The sequence below is a fragment of the Chrysochloris asiatica genome, unplaced genomic scaffold (assembly GCF_000296735.1).
Source record: "Chrysochloris asiatica unplaced genomic scaffold, ChrAsi1.0 scaffold00159, whole genome shotgun sequence".
Lineage (NCBI taxonomy): Eukaryota > Metazoa > Chordata > Mammalia > Afrosoricida > Chrysochloridae > Chrysochloris > Chrysochloris asiatica.
Window position 1 is genome coordinate 2980448 of NW_006408677.1, and position 26941 is coordinate 3007388.

At 44.9% G+C, this 26941-nt stretch overlaps 1 protein-coding gene across 1 annotated transcript in view; it reads right to left on the minus strand.

The window, feature by feature from the left end:
• Window positions 1-25076, minus strand: part of FRMPD3 (FERM and PDZ domain containing 3) — a 139575-nt gene extending 114499 nt beyond the window's left edge. The window contains exons 1-4 of the mRNA XM_006871066.1: window positions 25070-25076; window positions 24864-24954; window positions 2150-2219; window positions 736-841 (exon numbers count right to left, since the gene is read on the minus strand). Coding sequence (XP_006871128.1) covers window positions 736-841; window positions 2150-2219; window positions 24864-24954; window positions 25070-25076 — 274 coding nt within the window. The remainder of the gene's footprint in view (window positions 1-735; window positions 842-2149; window positions 2220-24863; window positions 24955-25069) is intronic.
• Window positions 25077-26941: the final 1865 nt, after the last annotated feature.

A 26941-nucleotide genomic window follows, 5' to 3' on the forward strand; every position in this document is an offset into this window, starting at 1 on the left:
TACGGATTAGTAAGTGTGATAGTTAAGGTTTTGTGTTCACTTGGCTGGGCTTAGATTCTCAGTGCTTTGGCAGGTAAGACATAGTAACCCCCCAGGATGAGCTCTAATATAATGTAATCACTTCCACCATGATGTGATCTGATGTGATTATCCTGTGTGTTGTAAATCCTCACTTCTATGATGTTAATGAGGCTGGCTGCAATATACAACATTCAGTTGTATCATGAATCAATCTCTTTTGAGATATAAATGAAATTAAACAAGCAAGCAGAGTTTAACGGTACCTGGAGTCCTGGTATGGCGCTGTGGGTTAATGTGCTAGACTGCAAAGCCGTTTGAACTGCATAGTTGGTGGTTCAAGCTCACCAGTCACTCCTCAGAAACCCTGTACAGGGTCGCTATGGGTTGGAACCGACTTGACGGCACTTAACAACAACTGTGGCGCTGTGTGTGGCACTGTGGGTTAATGTGCCAGACTGCAAAGCTGTTTGAACTGCAAGGTCGGTGGTTCATGCTCACCAGCTGCTCCTCAGAAACCCTACACAGGGTCACTATGGGTCGGAATCGACGGCACTCAACAACAACAACTGTGGCGCTGTGAGTTAATACGCTAGACTGCGAAGCCATTTGAACTGCAAGGTCGGCAGTTCAAGCTCACTAGCTGCTCCTCAAAAACCCTATACAGGGTTGCTATGGGTCGGAACAGACTCGACAGCACTTCACAATGACGACTACCATGAAGGAAGAAGAGCAGGTTGTTTCCTTTGGACCTCGGGTCCCTACACTGGTAGCTCCCAGATCGGGGGTGGGGGGGGAGAGACTGATGCAAAGACATGGGGATCTGAAAGGAGACAAGGACAAGGCCCTTTCCCCAGAGCCAGTGTTCTGAGTTTGGGTCTCTAGCCTCCTAAACTGTGAGAGAAGAAATGTGGTATTTTTGCTATAGCAGTACTAGATAAGTAAGACAGTAAGTAATGCACAAGTAAGTGTATGCTTACCTTTTCTACTTTATACACTGTCTGAGTTCAAAACCAAACCCACAGCGACCCTGTTTATTAGGGTTTCCAAGACTGTAAATCTTTATGGAAACAGAAATCCTCATCTTTTCCCCATGGAGCAGCTGGTGAGTTTGAACTGCTGACATTTTGGTTAGTCGTCCAGTGATTATCCAACAGTGCCACCAGAGCTCTTTCAGTCCCTGTCAGAGACTGTCAATTGGAAAAGAGATTTTGATGTTGTAGGAAGACTTTGATACTGTGGAGTTGGGAAAAGAGTCAGATGCCAGTCATACACAGAATCTTTAATGAACAATTTCCCTTAAAAAAAAAAAAAGTGAAATTGTTCATTACAGATTAGTAAGTAAGCACAAGTAAATCAATGCTTGCTTTGCTTACTGGATAATCTGACGATGCATGTAGTAGGTGCTTAATTAATGTTAGCTGTTGCTATTGCCACTCTGGCATTTAGAGATTTTTTTTTTTTTTTTTCCTTCTTGTCTCTTCCTTTTACACCTCTGGTTTGTAAATTCTGGTCTCAAGTAGCTGACCTGCTTCATGAGTACATTATAGTCTCCTCAGCCTGATTATGAGATTCTTGAGGACGGGAATTATGTTTTGGAGTACTGATGTGGTGCTATAGAATAAGCACTGGACTGCTAACCACAAGGCTGGCAGTTCATATCCACTAGCCACTCCTTTGAGACCCTATACAGGGTCATTGTGAGTCGGAAATGATTTGATGGCACTTAACAACAACAGGAAGACTCCTGGGTTTCAAGTAAGCAATCTATAAAGACTTGCTGAATTGAATAGGTTGCTACTTTCTCATCTAAGGCATGATGGCTCTTCTATGATTGTTCTGTGCAAAGGGAAACTTTATTAAGAGCCAGACCCTACTGCACCATCAACCACAGCTTCTGACTAGGCCCCTAAGAAGCCACAATGGTTTTGTGTCTATCAGTCTTCAAAGGCCAGCTCCTTCACAAAGTTATTATTTCATGAATTCCCAGGCCACAGGGTATCCTGGAGAGCTCTGCTCCTTGGAAAGATGGGTGGATGTTAGGGAATAGGAGGCAGGGCTTGAGGGACACTCTGAGGACACCTACCTGGCCTCACAGATCACACCACCCTGGGTCTCAGAGAAGGGTCACTTGCTGTAGTGTCTCTGCAGGCAGCTGCTCACATCCCATAGCACCTGTGCTCTGTTCCTTCATGACATGACTGAGGAAAGGAAAGGGGAAGATGGGGGCAAACCAAGATGCAAAGGGTACTAAGCCTCTGGTGAGGGTTATGGCCAAGGTACCCAGAAGTTCACATGCTTAGCTTCACACATCTCTGCAACTTGCAGAGGATATGGCTCCCTCGATTTTCAGACTGGAGACAGAGAGTCTAGAATGGAAAAACCTTCCTCTTCCACGCTAGGGCCTACCGAAGAAATGGGTGCTGCAGAGTTTGACACTGGAGTCATCCCTTTCCTCCAAGACACTGGGACTCTAGAAGAAGCCCATCCATCGGCGAATGTGTTATTCTGAAAGTTAACTGTTACCACTCATTGAATTGGCCACTAACTCCCTATGGGAGGCCAACACCTTGAGGGGAGAAACCAAACCACAAAACAGGTAAGTGGGGGAAGAAATGTGAAATCACTCAGAATGTGCAGGCTCTTCATAAAGCCTTTATTCAATTTTAAACTTTAATATCTCTTAGGTTATATATGAAACGAAGCTATTTACAAGGCACATATAAGTCTATTTGCTCACATGGACGACAATTAACTTACACAATTGTACATAATGCCAAATTATTTCAGTTAACGGGCCAAATGGAAAATGGATCCTGTGGGCAAGAAAGAATACTGCTCCCTGTGGCCTCCAGCAGAACTGAAACCCAGATGAGCTGGGAGAAGGTAAATTGCTGTGTCAGTACCTGGCAAAGATTCTACAGATTGTTCTGATGTCTACAACATAAGTTACTGATGCTTAGAAACCACACAAAGATTTTATTAAGATTCTACATCAAGGGGCAGAGTGAGGCATACTGCAGGCAAAGCAAGTGAAGGCAGAGGGGTACTGAGGCTGTGAGGGTCCTGGGTTCCTGGAGCAGGGAAACCCACCACTGCCATCAAGTTGATTCTAATTCCTAGTGACCCTATAGGATAGAGTAAAACTGTTCCCTCCCCTTGGATTTCCAAGGCTGTAAATCTTTATGGGTATAGATAGTCTTGTCTGTCTCCAGCGGAGTGGCTGGTGAATTCAAATTGTTACCTTGTAGTTAGCAGCCCAACATGTAACCCAGTACTCCACCAGAGCCCCTGGTTGTGTGTGTGCCATCAAGCCGGTTCTGACTCATAGCGACCCTGTGTCCCATGGAGCTGCTGGTAGATTCAAATTGGTGACTTTTAAATTATTGGCCCAATGCATAATTCCTATGCTACCAGGGCTCCTAGGGGCAGGAAAGGAGATAAAAAAGGAGAATGAACGGCCCTGCCAAAGGGTAAGGCAGGTGGAAATGAAAGCAAGACCAAGTGTGATTTGGTACAACTCTACCCCCGACACTCAAGTCTAATACACCAAAAGCCTGTGTTTCAGTAGACGCAACTCATAGCAACCCTACAGAACAGAGTAGAACTGTCCCATAGGGTTTTCAAGGTTGTTAATCTTCACAGGAGCAGACGGCCACAGTTTTCTCCCTAGGCTCAAACCATCAAACTTTGAGTTAGTAGCCGAGCACTTAACCCCTGTGCTACCAGTTTCATCAGGCCTAATAGATGGAGCTAAGTTTTCTAAATTAGGGCTTTAGACAGGGCCCTTCCAAAAATAAATAAATAAATAAATAAATAAGGAGGAATGGGAGCTAATTAATCAAATAGTATAGTTTATAAAAGAAGTAGGAGGTTTTGACACTATGAGAGTGAAGCAGTGTTGACTAGCTAAGGACTTTGAGCAATCAGGTTGTTTATTGGAACACAGATTCAGTAATCAGAATGGAGGTTAAGGACTATTTATGGGGGAAGGTGAGCAGATTTAGAATAATTGTATAAAAGAGAATTCATAGTCCAGCAAAGGACTCTGGAGTTGTCTCTATCATACAAGAACTTGGGAAGGAAGACAGAATATGGCTGATTGGAGTCCAGTCACATAAACTCTGGCTGTCCCTAAGCTGGTGTGGAGTCTGTCTATCTGCCGCCACTTAGGAAGGTGGGACAGGCTGCTGGGGATGAGGTCAAGCCTCCTGAAGGCAAATTCAGAAGCTGGATCCCTGGCAGTGCTGTGGATTAAGCACTGAGCTGCTAACCACAAGGTCAGCAGAAGAAAAGAAGAGGTTGTCTGCTCCAGTAAAGAGCTACAGCCTCGAAAACTCTAAGAAACAGTCGGTTAGTTCTACTCCGTCATATAGTGTTGCTATGAGTCAGAATTGACTCAGTGGCAGTGGCTTCTTTCTAGTAAAACAAATGGTTACTTTTTCCATAGGAAGTCCCTCAGAAGCAGGAATGTAACTGGTGATGTCTTAAATAGGAACCCTCCCAAGACAGGAGCTCAGCAAGGGTGGCTCAGGATGGTGTGTCTCTTATTTCTCCTCCTGGTGGCAGAAGCTTATTCTTGAAGGGGGCCAGAGAACATCTTCTTGCAGCTGCTGTCTTGCCTCACTGCAGGGGCTGTTTCTGAATTGAGCCCTCTGCCTCCTGTCATCCAACCTTATCAGCATTCAAGTGCCTCTTCTTGGTATGACACCAGCTCATTTCCGACATGGGCCTCAGCCAGAGCAGAATGAGAGTCTAAGGATCTGCACAGTTTGTGGCATGGGAAGCAGGGAGAGTGGCAGGAAGATCCTCTTAGTCCACTGGCCTGTACTTAGGGCCCCTGGTCACTACAGCCTCAGCTTTGCCATCTCTTTCTTTCTCTAAAACCAGGGACAGCTTAGTCTCCACTGAACCTTGAGGCACTGCCAGGAGTGATGAAAATGGGCACTCCTGAGCCAAATGAACCAACCAGCAAAGAACCTTTTGTGATACAAGTATTTTGTTTTTCTCTTTTAACTCATGTTAATCAATCAACAAGTATTTATTAAGTGCCTACTGTCAGACAGTCCAGAGCTCCTGGGGACATGAAAGGTTACAGATCTCTGCCTTCAAAGAGCTTCCAGTCTAACTGCAGTGAAAAGACTAGTGGGCACTGAACAAGATAATCTGAGGGGCACGTAAGAATATATAAAATCTCTAATTATGTTCCAAATTGTGTGTTCAGAAGCGGGATGAATAAGCTGGAAGTGGCTTCAAGGAGGAGGTAGGAACTGCGCTGGATGAGCAGGAAATGGCAGCGATGGGAAGAAATACAAGAACCCAAGCTCTGTCGGAAATGAGCTGGTATCATCCTAAGAGAGACTTTACTGCTGACAAGGTTGGATGACAGGAGGCAGAGGGCTCAATAAGGAAGGTGGCCTCCATCTTCCTGCAAGAGGGCAGTTATTTCTCGCTCAAAATAGGTATGTCTCTGGGTGTAGCGGCAGGACATTCATCCTTGGGTTGAAGAATGGTGCTTTCACATTCATTATCTCCTCCCAGCTTCCCACTGTTTTGCCAAATAGGCTAGGTGCCTCCTCCATCCCAGCCTCCAAAGTAGGAGATAAAGAGATGGTGACCTTCATAAGTGAACCAGCTGGAGCCCCAACTTGCAGACTGAGCCCACGCTTCCACACCCTTACCGGTACCCCCTCAATGTTCTAGCCTCTCTGACTGTCCAGAATCTCCTCTGCAGGGCTGCTCCACCCCTCTGCCCTGCAGCCCTCCACATTTTGGGCTGGTCTGGATGCTCAGCCCACACGTGTCTCTGAACCCATTCACTTGTGGGAATGAGACCACAGTTCCAGAAGCACGTGGAAGGATACACATATCATCAACCAACATGTAGTCATGGGGATGTTACTGGTACCATTAACTGAGTTGAATTAAATGTTGCTAAGTAGACCCTCCCTCCAAATTCTACCAGCAGCCCTTTCCTCACACTGTCTGGGCCTTCCAAACTATCCTTGGTCAAGGGGACAAACACCTCCATTAACAGACCAGAAAGCCATTTAAAAATTCGAATGGAAGTTGTCCCTTCTCTCTAAGGGTTTGCATCTCTCCGCATCTGCAGCTCAGTCCCTCTGAAATTTGCTAAATGCCTGGAGAGATGGGAGTGACTCTGAAGGCAAGCAGTGATGAATGACAAGAGTTCAGCTGTCTAGAAGTCATGTGACTGCCTTCCTGGGGGAAATGGGCAATTTGACTTTGAAAGATGTTTGGCTTCTGGTTCCTTCACCCAGGGCAACCCTGAACAAAATTATGAAGCAGCCAATGCTATGCCCCCAGCTTTGTGTCTGGGACCCCTTATTTTTGTCTTTTATTTGCAGCAAAGCACAAAATACTTTCATTCTGCCCTCTTCCTACCAAAAGCCCCCAAGGATACTTCCGCACTCCAGTGCAGTCTTTCTTGCCTTCTCTATTCAGTGAGCCAGGTAAAGGTCTCACCTTTCTCTTTGGCCTGCCAATGTAGTTCTTTTTCATTTTTACATCCATTACCTCATTTGACAAATGGTACTTTCACATCCATTATGTTCTCACAGCTTCTCACTGTCCTGCCAAATAGGCTAGGTGCTCCTCCACCCCAGTCTCCAAAGGAGGAGATAAAGGGATTAAGACCCACATAAATGACCCAACTGGAGCCCCAACTTGCAGACTGAGCCCACGCTTCCCACACCCTCACCTCTACCCACTCAGTGTCCTAGCCTCTCTGACTGTCCAGGGTCTCCTCTGCAGGGCTGCTCCACCGCTCTGCCCAGCAGCCCTCTACATTTTGGCCTGGTCTGGATGCTTAGCCCACACAAATTGAATGAACGTGTCTCTGATCCCATTCACTTGTGGAAATGTGAGAAGCACGTGAAAGGTTACATACATCGCAAACATGTAGATGTGGGAACGTTACCAGAAGCATTATTTGGGGTGGCCAGAGGAGCAGACAAAGGGACCCAAAGACAAACTTCACCTGCTCCACACAGTCTAGCCTCTTCCTCTGTCAGCTCGTTGCCTCTAAGAAGACAGAGGGCTCTGCTCCCTCATTTTCCAGACAACCCTTTTTCCTGACCCAAGTACCAGACAACCTGGCTCTTTCTGGATTGTTGTGGTTAAGTGCCATCAAGTCGGTTCCAACTCAACTTTCTGAGGAGCGGCTGGTGAGTTTGAACTGCTGACCTTGCAGTTCAAATTGACCTTATGGTCGAGGGCTTATCCTACAATGCCATACTCTGACTCTAATTTCTCTGAAGCCTAAATTATCACACGATCGTGGTTGTAAGGGGAACTGGCAATTCGAGTTCATGCTAACAACTGTTGCTAGGCAGGACCTGGCTAGAGGGCAAGTGAACCGAGGAAACGATGGATTGGTTCTAAACTGATCATCTTCCTCTCTTGTTCTTTTTCGTCAGGAATATAGAAATGTAACAGCGAAATTTCCAGGCATCAGCTTTTAGGTCTCCATCTCTCCTTGTCTTTGGCTCCTTTTAATTTACATATGGTGGCTCCTTGGGGAGTCTTGTCATTTCCTTTGCAACTGGCAGGGATGTGGAGCTGTGTGGGGTCAATTAGCGTTCTGATTCCAGTAACGGAGGGAACCTGACTCTTCTGGAAACTCCAGAGATTAAGCATGGCAGATGAACAATTGGGTCCCTATGAGATGCTATCTTCTCTTGATGGTAGAGATGGGAATCCCATCCCTGAGGCTCTAAAGTAGCTGCTCTGGGTGCCCTCTTGTAAGGAGCTACGGCATAAAACCTTCTTCCTGTAAAGGGGCTCTCACTAGCTCCAATGTTGTGCTAACTTCTCCTTACACAAGTAGCCGAGCACCATCCAGTTCTTCTGGTCTCATGGAAAAGGAGGCACTTGTTCGTGGAGGTCCATTTCAATTCTTGATATCACTATTGGTGAATTCAGTATCCACCTGGTGATGAAGAGGCCTTCCACAACTGCTTCCTCCACTCAACTCAGTGACTCATTCATTCCATTATCACAACTAGATTTTGGTCACCATCAGATACCATGCCACTTCCCAAATCTCCATTATCAATATCCCACTGTTTACTACACTATCTATCCTGCCAGAATCCACAAGGATTCCTACTATAGCAATGATTAGACACATCATGATCACCTATTCAATTCCTACTTGGTATTCACTTTTACTGAAAATCTCTTCCCTCATTCTTTGCAGGGCTGACTTTGTCCTTCAGATCTCAGTTTAAATACCACCTCCTAAGAGAGGCCTTCCCCATGTACCTTCCCCTAATTATTCACTTTCTAACTTTCCTTCATAAACAACATTCCTATCAATCGAGAAAAGATTGAAGTTGTCAAGGACTTCATTCTTCTTGGATCAACCATCAATACTCATGGAAGCAGCAGTCAAGAAATCAAATGACGTATTGCATTAGGCAAACCTGTTGCACAAGACCTTTTGAAAGTGTTGAAGAGCAAAGATGTCAGTTTGAGGACTAAGGTGCACCTGACCCAAGCCATGGTATTTTCAATAACCTCATATGCATGCGAAAGCTGGACAGTGAATAAGGAAGGCCATAGAAGAATTGATGCATTTGAGTTATGGTGTTGGAGGAGAATATTGAAAGTGCCATGGGCTGCCAAAAGAACAAACAGATCTGTGTTGGAAGAAGTGCAGCCAGAGTGCTCCTTGGAAGGTATAGGATGGCCAAACTTCGTCTCTCATACTTCAGACATATTGTCAGGAGAGACCAGTCACTGGAGAAGAATATCATGTTTGGTAAGGTGGAGGGTCAGAGAAAAAAGAGGAAGACCCCCAATGAGATGGAGTGGCAAGGTGGCAACATCAGTAGGCAAGTGTGGCAACCATTGTGAGGTTGGCCCAGGACCGGGCAGTGTTTCATTCTGTTGTGCATAGGGTCGCTATGAGTCGGTACTGACTCAATGGCACCTAACAACAACACTTTCTTTCAAAGCTCCTTCTAATTGGCATGCCTCATGTCCACATTAGAAGCCCTGGTCTATCATTATGATTTTCCTTTTGCAAATACTATCAACTCCCTTGCTTCTTCTCCCCTTGTCATATCTGCTTTGCAAAACCTCATTCCTTGATGAACTCAACCATATGCCTGCACCATAGTAGCCAAAGGTAGCGGGGGGGGGGGGGCACTTTTTCTTAGTCTTCTCTGTGGGCTTCTCCTCCTGTACTTAATCACTAGTTATTGGTGTTCTTCAGAGCTGTGTCTGGTCTTCTCTCTACTCTTTTCCAAAGTGGTCTCAGCCATCCCCTGGCTTTAAATACAATGTATATGCCAACAGGAGTCTCTGGATGGTATAAACACTTAAGCACTTGGCTGCTAACTGAATGGTTGGAGATTTGAGTCCACTCAGGGGTGCCTTGGAAGAAAGGCCTGGTGATCTTCTGAAAAATCAGCAATCAAAAACCCTATGGAGCAAAGTTCTACTCTGACACACATGGGGTTTCCATGAGTCAAAATCAACTCCACGGCCATTGGTTTACATGCAGATAGTTCCCGAATTTGCTCCACTTTGGCAAACTCTCAAACTCATACATTCTGCCTACTCTGACATCTCCACTTTTATGTCTCACAAGAGCCCTCAAATCCGATCATCAAAAATGATACTCTTTGATTTGTTTACCCCTGAAGCTTAGGCTTCCTTTATTCTTTCTCATCATTACATGGAACCATATCTCTTCAAATACTCAAGTCAGAAACTTGAGAATCATTCTTGATTTCTGCCTCTCACTTTACATCTAATCCCTCAGATAACATCATCAGTTGTTCCTTCAAAATATACCCAGAAGCTGAATAACTCTCTCCATCTCCATGGTTGTCACTCAGTTTAAGCCAACATCATCTTTCCCCTGGATTGCTGCAGCAGCCTCGTTACTGATATCCCTACATCCACTGCTGCTCCTTCCAGTCTGGTCTCTACAGATAGTGTTGTTGTTAAGTACCTTAGAGTCAGTTCTGACTCATAGGATTTCAAAGGACTTGTGGATTTGAACCATAGGCCAGTGCTTATCCTACCAGTGCCCACACCAGGACTACAACAGATATCACAGAAGTCCAAATCAGATTCTTACACTGTTCTGCTTACAAGTCTTCAGACATTTTCCCATCATAGTCAATAATATTCAAACTACTTTACATGGTTTGTGAGAACATGCAATCTGCTTCCACCCACCTTACCCAAACCCTTCTTATGCTGGTCTTACTCTTGCTTATTACAGTCTGGCTCCACTGACCTCCTTTCATTTTCTGAACACACAAAGTTCTTTGTCACCTCAAGGCCTTCTGCTTGGTATTCCTTTTGTCCTGAAAACCTCTTTCCCTATTATTTATGTGACTGATCTTCTCTCCCTCAGGTATTCACTCAAATGTGACCTCCTCACAGGAGCCTTGCCTGGGTTGTTTTCTATTACTGAAACCTGTTTGTTTCCTTCATGAGACTCATCACGATTTGTAATTAAATATTCATTCATGTGATTGTTTGACTATAAACCGCCTAAGAGCAGGAACCCTTGTCTTTTGTTCAACACTGTACGGCAACATCTAGTAGGGTGCCTGTTCCATAGTATGCACTTTTTTTTAAAAATGTTTTATTGTGAATTATATGATAGTTTACATGGGAGAACATTAGTTTTACATTCATTCTATCGTACATCGTTTCATTGCCATGGTTACAATCCCCTTCACGCATCATCAACCAACCAAAGGGTATACCCTACAAGCCTGCCCCCTACACTACCCCTCCCCCCCCCTCCACCCCCCCCGCCCCAGTCTTCAGCACACAGTCACTCTCCCTCTCTGGATCTAAAGTCCCCAGCTCCCATAGTATGTACTTTTATAAAGCCATTATAAATTCATAAATATCCTCTAAATAAATGAATACATAAATGATGTTAAAGAACAGAAACTAGAACTGTTTGGCTACCCCACGCAATTCATTTTCAAATGCGTAATGGTTCTGTCTCCCTCCACCTGTGAAAAAATAGGTTTCTGGATGGGGAGCCCGGCCCCATGGGAGAAACTCCCCAATCAGAGAAAAGTGTGGAGAGAATGGAGTCAGAGGTAGAGTGCAAGGAGGTACAGTCTAAGAAGAAATGGGAGATTCTGTGGCTCCAGACTTCATTAGGGGTTTGTTGTTGTTGTTAAGTGCCTGGGTGGGAAATACAATAGTTATTCTTTCTTTGTCTGTTGATCTTGTACTCTGCCACTATGCTGATTCCATTAATGAGTTCTAATGATTTTCTTGCTGAATCTTTGGGATCTTCTAAGTATAGGATCATATTATCTGCAAATAAAGAGTTTTACTTCTTTGCTAATTGGATGCCTTTAATTTCCGTTTCTTGCCTTACAACTCTGACTAAGACTTCCAGCACAATATTAAATAGTAGTGGTGATAAACGGCATTCTGGTCTAGTGCTTGTCTGCAAGGGGAATGGCTTCAGTTGCTCACCATTGAGGGTGATGTTGGCCGTTAGTTTTTTGTTGTTGTTGTTTTTGTTGTTCAGTGCCATCAACTGGGTTCTGACTCATAGCAACCCTGTATAGAGTTTCTGAGGAGTGGCTAGTGGGTTTGAACCACCAACTTTTTGGTTCAAATTGACCTTGTGGTCCAGTGCTTATTCTACAGCCCCACACCAGGATTGATTTTGTATATATGCCTGTAATTATGTTGACGAATTTCACGTCTATTCCTATTTTGCTCACTGTTTTCATCAGGAATGAATGTTGGATTTTGTCAAATGCCCTTTCTGCATCTATCAGTATGATCATGTGGTTCTTTCCCTTTGCTTTATTTATACAGTGGGTTATGTTGACTGGTTTTCTAATATTGAATCATTCTTGCATCCCTGGGATGAATCCCACTAGGTCATGATGTTAACTGCCATCAACTGGGTTCCACTTTTTTGAGATGCTGTTGGATTCTATTGGCTAGGATTTTGCAGAAAATTTTTACATCTATGTTCATGAGGAGTATTGGTCTATAATTTTTTTGTAAGTGATGTGTTTGCCTATTTTGGGTATCAGAGGTATGCTTGCTTCATAAAATTAATTAGAGAATTTTCTACATTCTGGAATAGTCTGAGTAGAATTAGTTTCAGCTCCTCTCTGAATGTTTGCTAGAATTCACCAGTAAAGTCATCTGGGCCTGAACTTTTTTTAGTTGGGAATTTTTTAATGACTTGATCCATTTCTTTTCATGTTATAGGCCTGTTCAAGTTTTCTACTTTAGTCTGAGTTAGTTTAGGTAGGTTTCTAGAAAATTTTTTTTTATTTGATTGGCAACCTAGTAGCTTTTAAGCATAATTCAATTTCCATGTTTACTTGATTTATTTCCCCTTCATCTTCCTATTGTTGATTTCTAAATTCATAGCATTGTTGTCTGAGAAGATGCTTTGTAGTATTTTGATGTTTTACAAATTATTAAGGTTTGCTTTGTAGCCTAACATACAGTCTATTCTGCAGAATGTCCCAAGCTCACTGGAAAACAGTATGTATTGTGCTGTTGTCGGGTTGGGTGCTCTGTATAACTCTATTAGGTCAAGTTGATTGTGTTTCATTCTTCTGTGTCTTTGTTGAGTTTCTGTCTACTTGTTCAGTTCCTCATCAAAAGTGGAGTATTAAAACATACTATTATTGTTGTTGTTGTTAAGTGTCATTGAGTAGGTTCTGACTCACAGTGACCCTGCACCATGTACAGGGTTTCTGAGGAGCAGCTGGTGGGTTTGAACTGCCAACCTTGTGGTTTGCAGTCCAGTGCTTATCCTACATCTGTCTATCTTTTCAATTCAATTTCGATTTATGTATTTTGAGGCTTGTTCGTAGATGGCACAGATATTTATCATGTTTATGTTCTCTTGTTCCATTGATTCCTTAATCAGGATATAATGCCCTTCTTCGTCTCTTATGTTTGTTTTTGCCTTAGTCTATTTTATCAGAAATTAAAATTGCCATCCCTGCTTGTTTTTGATTGTCATTACCTTGATATATACTTTTTTCATCCTTTGACTTTTTCAGGCTGCTTCTGTCTTTGTGTGTAAGATGTGTCTCTTGTAGACAGCATATTGAAGGATCCTCTTTTCTTATCCATTTTGCTGCTCTTTGTCTCTTGAATTAATCCATTTACATTCCGTGCAATTATTGATAGGTATGAGTTGATTGCTGTCATTTTTTTGTGTGGTGCTATTGGTTTTATTGTTCCACATAATGTTTCATGCTGAGTTCATTTTGTTTGTGGGGTTTCTTTTCATTTTAATTTCTGTTGTGTTAATGTTTACAAAATCTGATTTTCTTGTTTTAAATTTTGATTTGAAGTAATTTTCTTTGATGTTATCATGTAATTTATTACTTTTTCCCTGTTTGAAACAGTTGGCTTTATGTTGAAATCCACTTAACTCCCTTTTGGGAGTTCTGTATCTACATTATTCACCCTTTTTGCTTCATTATAAATTTTTATCTCTGGCTCCCTATTTTTAGTCTTGTAGGTTTGTTTTACTTTAAATACTTCTATATCTGGATTGAGTTCTGGTGGTGTCATGTATGTTAACCTCAGGTTGTTGCCTGCTGTAGTTGGTTCTCAATCTAAAGAACACTCTTTAGTATTTTTTGTAAAGTTGGTCTGGTTATTACAAATCCCTTTAATTTCTGTTTATATAGAAATGTTCTAATTTTGAGGGCATATTTGAGGGACAACTTAGCTGTGTATATGATTCTTGGTTTGCAATTTATTTTTCTTTCAGAGTATTATATGTCATCCCATTGCCTTCTTGCCTGCATGGTGAGAAACCAAAGCTTACTCTTATTGGTTTTCCTTTGTAGGTAATGTTTCATTTTTCCTGAGTCTTTGGTTTTGGAAAGTTTAATTATGGTATGTCTTGGTGATTTTCTTTTGGGATCTATCCATACTAGAAGATCCCAGCTTCTTGTATTTGTATCTCCCATCTTTCACGATGTTAGAGAAGCTTTCTTCCAACAACTCTTTGATAATTTTCTCTATTTTTTATTGTCTCTTCCTGTTCTGGAATTCTGATCACCCATACGTTGTTCCTCTTCATGGTGTCTCACATAACTCTTAGGCTTTCTTTTAATTTTTTCATTTTTTTTTTCCTTGTTGTTCTTATAGTAAACTAGTATTGGGAGATTGATCTTCAAGCTCAGTAATTTGGACTTCAATTGCTTCAAATCTACTCCTTTGCCCTTTCAACGTATTGTACATTTTTGAAATCCTAATATTAATCTTCTGGATTTTTAATTGCAGGTTTTGTATTGCTTCAAATTTTGCATTTATTTTGTCTGTTTGTTCTTATAGTGTTTTTCTGACTCCTTCTAAAGTTCTTTTTTTTTTTTTTTTCCTGTGTTCTCCTTGCTTTCCTCTATACTTCTGTCAATTCTTTGAAGGTACATAAATGTCATTCTTTTCCAGTTAGTTCCTTAACCTTTTCTTCTTCAGAAACGTTTTCTGGCTCTGCATATTGGTCATTTATTTGAACCATTCTCTCTTGTTTCTTCATGTGAACTAAAATAGTCTGTTTTCTACAGGATATTGTGGTAGTATCATACTTGTATTTAATTGATGATTGTATGTTGATGTGTTCTTAGAGTCTCACCAACTGTCTACTGTGGGTGTGGTTACAGAAGTGTACACAGTTCTCCATTTGCCATTCATGCACCTCAGTTTAGGGTGGGTTTGGCTGCTTTCTATCATTGATCAAGTGGCATTGGCTCTTGCCAAGTGTGTAAAGCTGCTGAGGGTACATTTGTTGCTGAGTTTTATGGGCATAGTTGCTATCACCTGTCAGCTGGGAAGGAGGATAACCCATCCATCCACCCCCTCACAAATACACACAAACAACAACAACAACAACAACAACAAAAACCCAGAATAAACAAACAAGCAACCAACAATGAAAAAAATAATAAAGGATAGAAAATAAATAAAAACAGGCAGAACCAGAAAAAAATATAATAACTAAGAAGAGAAAAGAGGGACAGAAAATTGGAGCTATAGAATATAAAAGTAAGAGAAAATAAAAGGAAGAAAAAAAAAAACCCTGGAAATATTAGGGAGAGGGATGATGAAAAGAGAAAAGAGTAGAGAGTAGTAAAGAAAGATCAAAGGGGACAAAAAAGAAGAGGGGAATGAGAAACAGAAGAAAAGAAGGACAAACAAAAGCAGGGACAGGATCAAATTCAAGGGACTAGAAAAAGAAGGAGAAGAAAGAAGAAACAAAAACAATGAAAAGGGAAGCCATCAAGGCAAGCAATCAAGTCCCTTCAGGACAAACTCCCCTCCAAGACTGAAACACAAAGGGAACACATGAGCAGGTTTGCTGGTAACCACCCTTCTGGTGACCACATTGGTCTACTGGTGAGTGGAAGAGGGGGAAAGGTAGCAATGAAGAAATGGGATGAGTTCAACCACGTTCCCCAGACTCCTGTTGACCCAGAGATGAGAGAAAGAGAAGGGCTGGTTGGTCTAAAGTGCGGTGAGACCTGAGGGGGGGACACCTGAGCCCATGAACAAGGACATAGCCATGGAGGGCTAGAGCTGAGAGTGAAGCATCCAACTGATCTGACTGCGGGGAGGCGCACAAGAACACCCAAAGTTGTAGATAGTATCCATTTGACCTAGCCCCAATGGCTTGATAATCAGAACTCACCCAGAGGAAGATTAAAAAAAAAAGAACAAAACAATTTTTGATAAAGGAAACAAAGGTAAATTGCTATAATTTGATGAACTTGACCTATACTCATGGAGGTATTAACTCTAAATACCAACAGAGAGGGAAGGAGTATTAACATCAAATATCAATGCTATCTCCTCTGTACACAGGGCAGATAGGGATGGGCAACTTAGACAATGACTACCTCAAATGAGGGGGTGATAAAGTCACGAAGTGACTGGCTTACAAGATTTCAAGAGGCAGTTTAGTTTAATAGTGGGTGGGGGAAGAAAGAGTCCCCACTGAATAGTTTTCATCTTGTCTAGATGGGTCTTGTTAAAAGAGATGGGGATAAGATTCTTATGATTCAATAGTAATTTTTATCATGACTAATTGCCACTGTCACAATTGTAAAGGTAGAAGTTTTGTAACAAAAACGGGGTAGTAGTTAATCTTACAGACCTGAAACAAAGGAACTTAGGACCATCAAGGGAGAAGAGGACAAGCGGAATGCAAGACCTTATCCAGAGAAGCAGCAACACCAGAGATTAAGGCAGAGATTGGGACATGGAGAGAGGGAGCAGCTGAGGACTCTAGATTCATGAGAACAGAGGGACTAAAATATGGCGTCCAGGAGGCAGATTCGCAGAATGTGCTCTTTGTTGGTGTAAACTATGATATATGCCTGAGTGTTAAAAAAAAAAAAGAAGAGCTAAAGTGAATAGAGAGAAATACTGTTATCTGATGTGCATGGAGGGGATTATAATCATTGTAATGAAACAAGGTGTATGATTTGTTGAATGTAAAACTGATGATCTGCCCTGTAAATTTTCACTCAATCCACAATAAAAACCTTTGAAACACACACACACAAAGAAGCAATGAAAGGAAAAGAAAACAAACAGTGCAGCTGTTGGACCCAGTGAGGAGAAAACTCTGGTGGGCTCCTGCAGAGGGGATGTGACAGCAGAGTTTCTTGACTCTACATGGAATTCTTATAGGCCTAAGTGTTATCTTTTTTCAGAACATTCAATCCAGAAGTCATTCATGGAGGTCCTTGGTGGAGCTGGTTTCAGTGCTTGTTAGGACCACAGAGCTGCTGGGGAAGGGTGACTGGTTGTGAGGGTTTCTGCTAGACTAATGCTGACATGGTGACTCTCTGGGTTCTGTAAATCTGGAGCCCACTTAAATCCAGGTACTGAAGTGGCACAGCCAGTCCCTGCCTCACATTGGTGTGGTTCCCAACCATGTGACTCTAACCTCCTGGAGAGCAGGGTGTATGTTGGGAGTAGATAAGGGTAGAAGCCTGTCACCATTGAAGAGTGGTGGGGGGAAGAGACGAAATCACACCTTTCACATTGCCTGTGTGAATCTGCTCTGCCAGGCTGCTTTCTGTCCCCAAAGATGCTCACAAAAGGTCAAGATGGTTGTACCACATCTGGCTGGCCGTGTATCAGTCAGTGTCCCTCTCTCACTGTCCCTGTTCTGCTTCGTCCAGTAAGCACTCAATCCATGCCTCTAACCTTTCCTCTGAAGTTCAGGGCTCCAGGGTTTTCATCTGTGTCTGTTTCATTTGGTCTCTCGTATCTTTGTTTGTAATGTGTCTATGTAATGCGCCTGTCTAGTCCGCCATTTTGCCGGAAGTCATAGACAAAGACTTTTTCTTGAAGAGACAGACAACTATCATTTTAGAATGGCAAGAGGCAGAGGGATAGATAAGATGACTTTGGATAGTTCTTTCCATTCCTGAGAGTCTCTCTGGTTACTTTTCTGTGGCTGCTTCCATCCTTCCTTTACAGGGTTTGATGGCCCTGTAACTTCCTTTTCAGCAAAAATTGGAGTGGCATTTTCTAGAAACCTGCTATTGTCTAGATTTTTTGTTTTGTTTGTCCAAACAGTTGTTTTTCCCATTATGCTGGAATGGAGACACCTGTCAATGTGTTTTAGGAGGTCACACAGGAGCAGGCAAGGCCATCGGTCCTTCTACAACTACTTGTGAATCTACAGTCACCTCATGAAAGACCAACCCCATCATGTTTCTGAAATGCAGCAAAGAACCTTTCGGCAACTACCATTTCCCTTTCCTCTTCACCCCTCAGGGACTACATACCCAATAGACACAGACATGTTTTCTAATAGGCTTAGACATGCTCCTAACCCTCCCTGCTGGGGTTGCCTGCCTGGTTACAGATGTGAGGGCTATGCCAGATGTGAGGCTGATGCTATGTGGTACTGTGGATGCCACAGGTTCTGAAGCTTCTGCCCCTGAGCAATGAAGTTCATGGGGAGATGCTCACATTTTAGCCCCCAGTTACCTGTCACTGGCTGAGACAGTGAAGGGGGAATTGGAGCAATAAAATATTCATGGGAGCTTGAAGTAGTTGTCATGCCACTCTGAAGAGCTCTGGCACTCCAGTCTCTACCATCTATATACCACACTAAGTATTTCTGAAGGTGGCAGAGACAAAGAGAGACTGACTGAGCGAGAGGTGGAAAGTAGAGGAATGAAGGGAAGACTTCTAAGCAGTAAAGGAGACCAGACAGAGCCAAGAGAGGGGAGAAAAGGCTGAGAGAACAAGGTAAAAGAGACCACAGGAGGACCTAGGAGACAGGGAAGGAAAAAGGAAAGGCTTGAGGGAAGACAAGCACTACAAACAAGCTGTGCCCACCAACTTTGGTTTGCTTTAGTTTGTTTGCTATTGATTTGTGACTTGGGAAAGACTCATGTATTAGAGAAGAACTGTTCCACAAGATTTTCATGGCTGCACTCTTTATGGAAACAAGCTTGTTTCTTCCATTGTGCCACTGGATGGGCTCAAACCACAAAACCTTTGGTTACCAGTCAAGTGCACAGTTGAGAGGCCCTCTCCAGTTCCTCACCTGTTTTCTAAATGACCTGAAGTTACCCCCTAGTACTGTTAAAGGGTCACATGGTAATGAGAGCTTTCTGGTATAGGACTTCTGGTAATCAAGCTCTTTGGAGAGGAGGTGTCCTTAATTAGCTAGTGCTGCTATAACAGAAATACCACAAGTGGGTGGCTTTAACAAACAGAAAGTTGTTTTCTCATAGTGTAGGAGGCTAGTAATCCATGTTCAGGATTCCAGCTCTAGGGAGGCTTTCTCTCCCTGTTGGCTTTGGAGGGAGGTCCTTGTCTCTTCTGAACTTCTACTTCAGGGCCATCTTCTTGTTGCTTGGCATATCTCTTTCCCATTCTTTGCTCTCTGTGAGCCAGAAATGACTTGATGGCAGTGGGTGGGCTCCTACAGTTTGCTTGATTTAATCTGCTTTATATCTCATGGGAGAAAGATGAGGCTTTCTACTCCCGTAAAGATTATACCCTCGGAAACCCTGTACAGGGTCGCTATGGGTCGGAACCGACTCGACGGCACTCAACAACATATCACAGAAGATATATTAACTCAAGACACTAATTCTGCCTCAGTCTTATAACAAAAACAACTCATTCCCAAATGGGATTATAACCATAGGCATAGAGGTTAGGATTCACAACACATATTTGGTGGGTGGGGGTGGGGGTGAGGACAATTCAGTCCAAAATAGGGAGGCTGCTATTATCCATATGACAGCAGACCCACGTCCACTGTGTTTCACAAATGTGATGTGGCAGTATGACAAAGAGACCCAGGGCACTTTCCTTACTTAGGTCAATTCACCAACCACCAGAAGCTATATTTTTCTTGTGATAGAATGCGACAGAGAGGAGAAAATAGGAAGGGGAGAGAATTCCAGAAGGTGGTAGGGAATGGTCATGATGGGAAAAATGGAGTTGGCAGAGACAGGAGCGGCAGGCTTGAATTCTTCCCCTCAGTGAACACATCTCTTCAAGGCCAGACTGGGCAGCGGAGTTCTGGCAGAGAATGCAAAGCCGGGAAAGGGTCCCTGGCCACCCGGACCTCTCTTTCCTCTTAGATTCCAACTGCTAGTCAGCCAAGGGCTGAACTGTAAACAAAGCTTGGAGGCCGAACAGGGGGAGCAGGTGTGGGCAGGAGCTTCTGGGAACCTCCCAACAAGTAGCTGCTTCCAGCAGCCAAAGACCCAGGGCTCAAATAGTGCCCCTCTGGGGGCCGCTTGGCAGGCACCAGCTGCACAGGGTTCTAGGCAAAGCCTCCAGAAGCCAAATGAAGGTCTATTCAGCTGGACTGGCTGGACTTGTCCCCTCCTCTCTGTGAGGCTGCTAGGCCTCATCGGCCAGGCCCATTAGCCTTGACTGTGCCCAGTCTCTAACTCTGGTCAAACAGCCGGAGAATCTCAATTGGCAGGGATCTGGAAAGGTTTTTAATTCAACCCCTGTCCACCTTCTGCTGATTTCCAGAAGCAGCAAGGAAAGGTTTTCTAGATGGAAACTGCAGCTGGGTACTACAGAGAGAGCCAGGTTTGGGTAAGCACCAAGGACAGGCCCAGAGAGGGAAATGAGTAGGGATAGGTATATATATATAACAGGAGGCATGAAGACCACAGCCTGAACAGTTGAGGAAGGTTGCTGGAGAGAGGTTAGCTGAGAAGCAGGAAACTAACTGTAGCAGACCCTGAGTTCAATCTCCCTTGTCTAGCTCTGTTGAGTTACATGGTGCTATCCTCAAGGGAACTTGTGAGGAGAGAGGCTGATAAGTCCAGTCATAAAGCAAAACCCAAAACCAAAACAAACAACATAACCCAAACCGACTGCTGTCTAGTCAATTCCAAGTCATACCAATCTTATAGGACAGAGTCGAACTGCTCCGTAGGGGGCTGTAATGTTTATGGACGAGAACTGCCAACATCTTTCTTCTGCCAGAGCAGTTGGAGAGTTCGAACTGCTGGCCTTAGGTTAACAGCTGAATGCTTATGCGTCTAGTCCTAGCTAGGCAGAAAAAGGTACATTGATACCACTCCTTTGTTTTGATGCCCATCTGGCTTACCCCAGCTTGGTTTGAGATGATACAGGTAATAGCTGAGCTTGGAAGCAATTACCAAACAGGACCCAGGCTGACCTCCTGTGAGAAAACTAAGAGGAGGTCGCTCCCAGCCCCGGCTTTCTCTCTGTGCACTATCTTCAAGCTCCTCGTCCAGGAATACAGAGCAGCAGCAGGGCAGAACTGAGGCCAAGGGGCAACCAGACAGGAGAGGGTATGTGAGTACAGACCTGGTAAACCCAGTCTGGAGGTGCCCAGAGTTGTCAACTGCAGCCACAGGGCAATGGGGCAGCTTTCATTTTGTCTAATTGCATCTTCCTGCTGAGAGGAAGGAAGGGATAATAAGGCTTTTCCTATGCTGGGGTCAGAAAAGGGAGAGTGAGGTTGGGAACCCTCCACATAAGAATAGAAGCCACAGGCCAGAGCACATGCTGAGTTACTATCACAGAAGGCATGAGTTAATATCCAAACACTATGCAATTCCCTCATGCTGTTTATTGGGAAGTCCCTGTCAATGTCTTCGAGGTGAGTGGCAGTAAAACTCAAAGGGCTTGTCTTTGTCTTTGGGGGCAGCACAGGAGCCTGGAGTGAACTGACAGTATTCTGCAGCCAGAATACTGAAACCCTGCAGGCTCCTTCTTGCAGACAAGATTTGAAGGACCTCAGACGAGACTCACTAAGGTAGAAAAGCAGACCCAGGTATTTGAGAAAGAACTAAAAATGATTTAGGGTGAGGGGAGGGCATAGCCCTCAGTTAGCAGAACATTCTATTATTAACAAGAAGTGTGCTTCCCCAAACATTCAGGTGTGGGCATTACAGCATATCACTATTTTCTCAGTGATTAAAATCCACAGAGCTGGGACGCTCTTTTGCAGACTAATGTGAACTCTGCTCCCATTTCCTTTCGTTTATACAGGAAATAATAACAGAGTCCCTTGCTGTGAGTCAAGGGCTTTCTTCAATAGCTTGTAGATAGCGTTCATTCATTTATTCATATGCTGAACAAAATCTTAACTGAGCATCCACCTTCTATGTGCCAGACATTGTGCTGGATACACAGAAAAATAAGTCTCAGTCTCTCCCCTCAGAGATGTTGCTGTCTAAGGTGGGGCGTAACTCAAGTCAAGTTGGATGCTTTCTTGACTCCCAGCAACCTCATGTGACTGAACAGAACTCCCCAATAGGGTTTTCTTGGCTGTAATCTTAACAGAGGACTCCTGGTATGGCACTGTAGGATAAGTGATAAGCACTAGACTGCAAACCACTAGGTGGGCAGTTCAAAGCTAGGAGCTGCTGCTCAGAAACCCTATACAGGGTTGCTATGAGCAGTAACAGACTCCACAGCACTTAATAACAACAACAATCTTAATAAAAGCAGATGACCAGGGCTTTCTCTGTAGTCTGAATCACCCTTTCAGTTAGCAGCCAAATATTGGACTGTTTGTTCTACTACAGCTCCTTCTAAGATGGGGGACAGGTATGTAAACAGGCATGCAAAACCACGTGTCACTTGGCACCACAAGAGGCAGCAATGGGCGCTATGAGGGCTTGAAGGAAGATACTTCCCTCTCCCTGCCAAGTGACACCCAACAGAACCCCCAGCTGAGTCATGAAGGCCAGCAGGAGTCCAGCTGATGAATAGGGCAGAGAAGGGCGCTCTACAAATGGAACTGCAAACATGACAGCATACAAAAAATAAGAAAGATTCAGTGAAGAGGGAAATCTAGGTGTTTACGGTGTTGAAGCCACCTCATTTAGAAGAAGAAGAAGAAGAAGAATCATAGAACGTATTTAGACAAAGGCGAAAACCAAAAAAACCAAACCTGTTGCCAGCAAGTCAATTCCAACTCCTAGTGATTCTACAGGGCAGATAGAATTGCCCAGAAGGGTTTCCAAGGCTGTGATCTTTACAGGAGAAGGTTGCCAGGTCTTTTTCCCTTGGAGTGGCTACCTTTCTGTTAGTAATCAAGATCGTTAACACTGCACCACCAGGACACCTTAGACAAAACTGAAAGGGAGCATTAATTTCTGGTTGTAGAAATGAGGACAGAGGATGAATGTAAGCAATCGACTCTTTTCCTATGGTCTTATGATTTAATGTACTGAGAGGAGGCCACAGGGACACAGCCCAGCACTGGGGTTATCAGTCACACATCTTACGAGCCACCCTGAAGCTCTCCCTGGAAGGACCCCTCTCATGGGAGGAGGCAGAAAGGGTGGACCTCCCCCAGATAAACTGAGTTAGAGCCACAGTAACTGGAGACCTAAGCCACAAACTTCACGCACTCAATGTGGTCTGCCCACACTGAAGAAAGTCTGTGTGTAGCTAGCTTTTTGAATAGGTAAGGGCCAATGGTGGGAACTTATAAGCAACTCTACTTAGGGGCCAGATGTGGACACAGGAAGAGGCCCACAGGTCCTGGCCACATTCCCTTTACAGCCCACAGAGGCAATCCTTCAGGGAGAGGAACAGAGGAACTCCTGTCGAACTGCTCCATAGGATTTCCGAGGGGGTAAACCTTTAAGAAGGCAGACTGCCTCATCTTTCTCCTACAGCTAGCTGGAGGGTTGAATCATCCATCAGCCTTTCAATTAGCAGCATGACACTTAACCCACTGTGCCACCAGGGCTCCTGTGAATATCAATAGCCACAGTCATATTACCATTCAGGTAGCTGCTGCTGCTCCTGGCTGAACCCCTTTCCCTGGAGGTGAGAGGATGGCTTTACCCAACCTTGGGAAGTAAGGCTCTAAAAACTTTAGAAAAGAATTCTTACCATAGCTCCTCAGATAGAGCCATAATATTGGATTAACAACTCTAACTCAGCAGACCAGACAGTTGTCTAATTAATAAAACTTATAAGGCAGAACAACTTATTGATGTTACAGGCATGACACTCAGTACAGCAACAAAACCCAAATCCATGCAGAACGCCCCATCTTCTGCAGGAAGCCCTTTCTTCGCTAACCTGTATAATCTCTTTCTCCATGCAATTGGGGGCTGGGGAACAAGGCAACATGGTGTGTGTGTGTGTGTGTGTGTGTGTGTGTGTGTGTGTGAGTGCTGGGAGGGGTTAAAGCCAATTCAATCTATTTGTAGTGGTTAACAGTAAGGATGCAGCTTGGAATCCAACTATGTTCCTGGGGAAACGGGCTTGTCAACCCCTCTACACCTCAATTTCCTTCTCCGTAAAATGAGGATTTTAGTATTTACCTCACAGGGTTGTTGCAAGCATTAAATAAGACAATATATGTAAAGTACTTAGAACTGTGCCTGCCACGCAGAAACACTGAGTGAATGCCAGCTGTGATTATTGGGCACTAGTTGTTAAGTGTTGTCGAGTTGGTTCCGACTCACAGCGAACCCTGTATAGGGTTTGCAATGAGTGGCTGGTGAGTTTGAACTGCCAACCTTGTGGTACAAACAAACTTTGTGGTTCAGTACTTATCCTAGAGCGGCACACCAGAACTGGGCAATGATTTTTGTTATTACACCACAAGCTTAGCACAAATAGTAAGTACTATGATCATCATCAAGAAATGCTGGTGGTGCTGTGGGTAAGATGAACCACAAAGCCAGCGGTTCGAACACAACAGCAGCTGCTTGGGAGAAAGATGAGGCCTTCAGCTCCTATAAAGAGTTACAAACTTGGAGCAGTTCTACTCTATCCTATAGGGTCTCTATGAGTCAGAATCAACTCTATGGCAGAGAGTTTGGGTTTGAGGTACTTTCATCAACACTCTTGGTAAGGTGAGCAACTGGAAAGAGGAGCAGAAGGGAGATTTAGATCTTCTGTGAGAAGGGGACAAAGTCACTTAGGATCTTTATGATTTCTGACCCCCCGAATTTTACACAATAAAAGAAAGTGACAGGGATGTTGCAGTATATTGTCACTTGCCATGGTTCCTACTTCTTTGGGTGATTTTATTTCTCAGCTCCGCAAGGCTTACAGAAGGCTGAGGCTTGACAGCCCCCCACCCTGAGAGAAGGCTACAAAAGGGCATAAACTAGCCACAGTGTCCCTCGCCCTGGGGGTAGTGGAGGTGTTGGTGGGCAGGGGATGCCTGCTCAAAGTCTTTCTGATGTTGCCCCTGGGAGGCGGAGCTTCGGGACCTGGCGAAGGCAGGTGGGGAGGGCAGGACCGTCCCTCGGTGCCCCGCCCCACAGTTGGCTTGCCCTTCCAGCTGCTTGCTGCTTCTCTCCCTCCTCCCTCCCCAGCGGAAAACTTACCGCTCCCTTTGCCACTTTTCCACAGGAGACCCAAACCTCAGCCCTACGCATTTGGCTTTGCAGTTTCTTCGTGGGCAGCCCGGACGAAGCCCTCAGGACAGGGAGTGCGGGGGGAGGGGTTGGGAGTGTCGCCTCCCAGGGTGCCAACTCCAGTCCAGCTACTGGGGGTGCCAAATGGGCGCTCACCCCGAGGAGGGGGCGCACACCCGCCATGCGCCACCCTAAGTCACTTGGACGGGCCCGCGAACCGCCTAGCACCGGGCCGCCAAGCCCTCCCCCACCCCCAGACCGGTGCCAGCAGCGCCTGCCACCCTGCTTTCGGGCGGGTCCCAGGCAGGCGAGCCCAGACCCGGCTGCAGGCGAGCGCAGTACTTACTCGGGTCGGGCCTCTCCGGGTCGGGCCGGGCCACTACCCGGCACGGGCACCCTCTCGCCGGCTCGCGCGCTGCCCTTGGCTGTGCCCAGCGCCGACGGTCGCGGCAGAGGCGTCTGTAGGAAGAGAAAAATCACGCCTGCCTTAGAACCCAGCCCCTGCTGTGACCAGAATCTTAAAGAAGGTGGCGACTGGCTCGGCCCCAGAGCCGCGGCTGAGGTGGGGAACTAGCGAGAGAGCTGGTAAACACAGCGTCTGCCGCCTGCCGCCCACCGACAATCCAGCCGCCGGAGCCGCCAGCGCTCCCTGGAGGATCCCCCCACTTCTCCCCCCACCCCAAGCACTGGGGGCCCTCATGGGGGAGCTGGTGGGGGAGGCGGCTTAAGTACAGACTCCTGCTGCTTGGTGAGCACTTAACGAAGTGCTTTACATCCATGGCCTCATCCCATCATCATCTGTATAGTAGCGTTGACCACTCCCCAGTGGACAGAAAGAAAACAGAGACCCAGAGGAGCAAAGCAAATAGACTTGGTGGCGCAGTGGCTCATCGCCGCCGGGCCATTTGGAAGCTACCAGCTGCTCCGCAGGAGAAAGGGTTGGTGATCTGCTCTCCTAAAGATTACCAAACCCAATCCATTGTCCTCCGGTCAATTCAGAATTGTAGCGACCTTATATAGCACAGAGTAGAATTGCCCCTTACGGTTTCCCTGGCTGTAATCCCACAGAAAACAGACTGCCACATCTTTCTGCCACAGACTGGCTGTTGTTAAGCGCTGTGGAGTCGGTTCCAACCCATAGCGACCCTGTATAGTGTTTCCAAGAAGTGGCTGGTGAGCTTTAACAACCAGCCTTGTGGTTCAAACTGACCTTGCAGTCCAGCCCATTAGCTCACAGAGCCACACCAAGACTCACAGAATGGCTAATGGGTTCAAATTGCCCACCTTTTGGTTAGCAGCTGAGTGCTTAATCACTGTGCCACCACAGCTCCTCTCCACAGAGATTGTTGTTGTTAGGTGTGGTCTAGTTTGCTTGTACTAATAGTGACCCCATATCCTGGCGTGGTGCTGCAGGATAATGCGCTGGGTCCCAAGGTCGGTTTGAATCGCAAGGTCGGCGGTTCAAACTCACCAACCACTCCTCGAAAACTTTAGACAGGGTCACTCTGGGTCAGAACCGACTCTACGGCACTTTACAACAACGATACAAAAGAAGGAAACACTGCCATGTCCTTAGCCATCCTCACAATGATTGTTACAACAATAAAGATTACAGCCTAGAAAAACCCTACGGGGCAGTTCTGTTCAGTCCCTACCGGCATCTTAACTGCAATAATAACAATACTGGAAGGGGTCAAGATTTGAAACTAGAGGGATCTGAAACTAAGGATTGTCTGGCTCAAAAGTCACTTCGTGTTTCTACAAAGCAGCATTTGAAAACCTGCGTCACCAGCCTCCTGTTTCCCCATTTTTCTGACTGAACTAGGGACAAAGTGGCAACTCCAGGTCAATTTGCTTGAGGTGGAAGCCCTGAAAAGCAGATTCTGATTTCAGTCCCTAGCACCGGAGTGCTCATCACTCTGTCCCTCAGACAATTCAGTCATTCAACGCTTACCATAAGGGGCACTTGTGGTATAGCAAATTGAGCATCTGTCTGCTAACCACAAGGTCAGTGCTTCAAATCACCAGCCACTCCTTGGGCAAAAGAG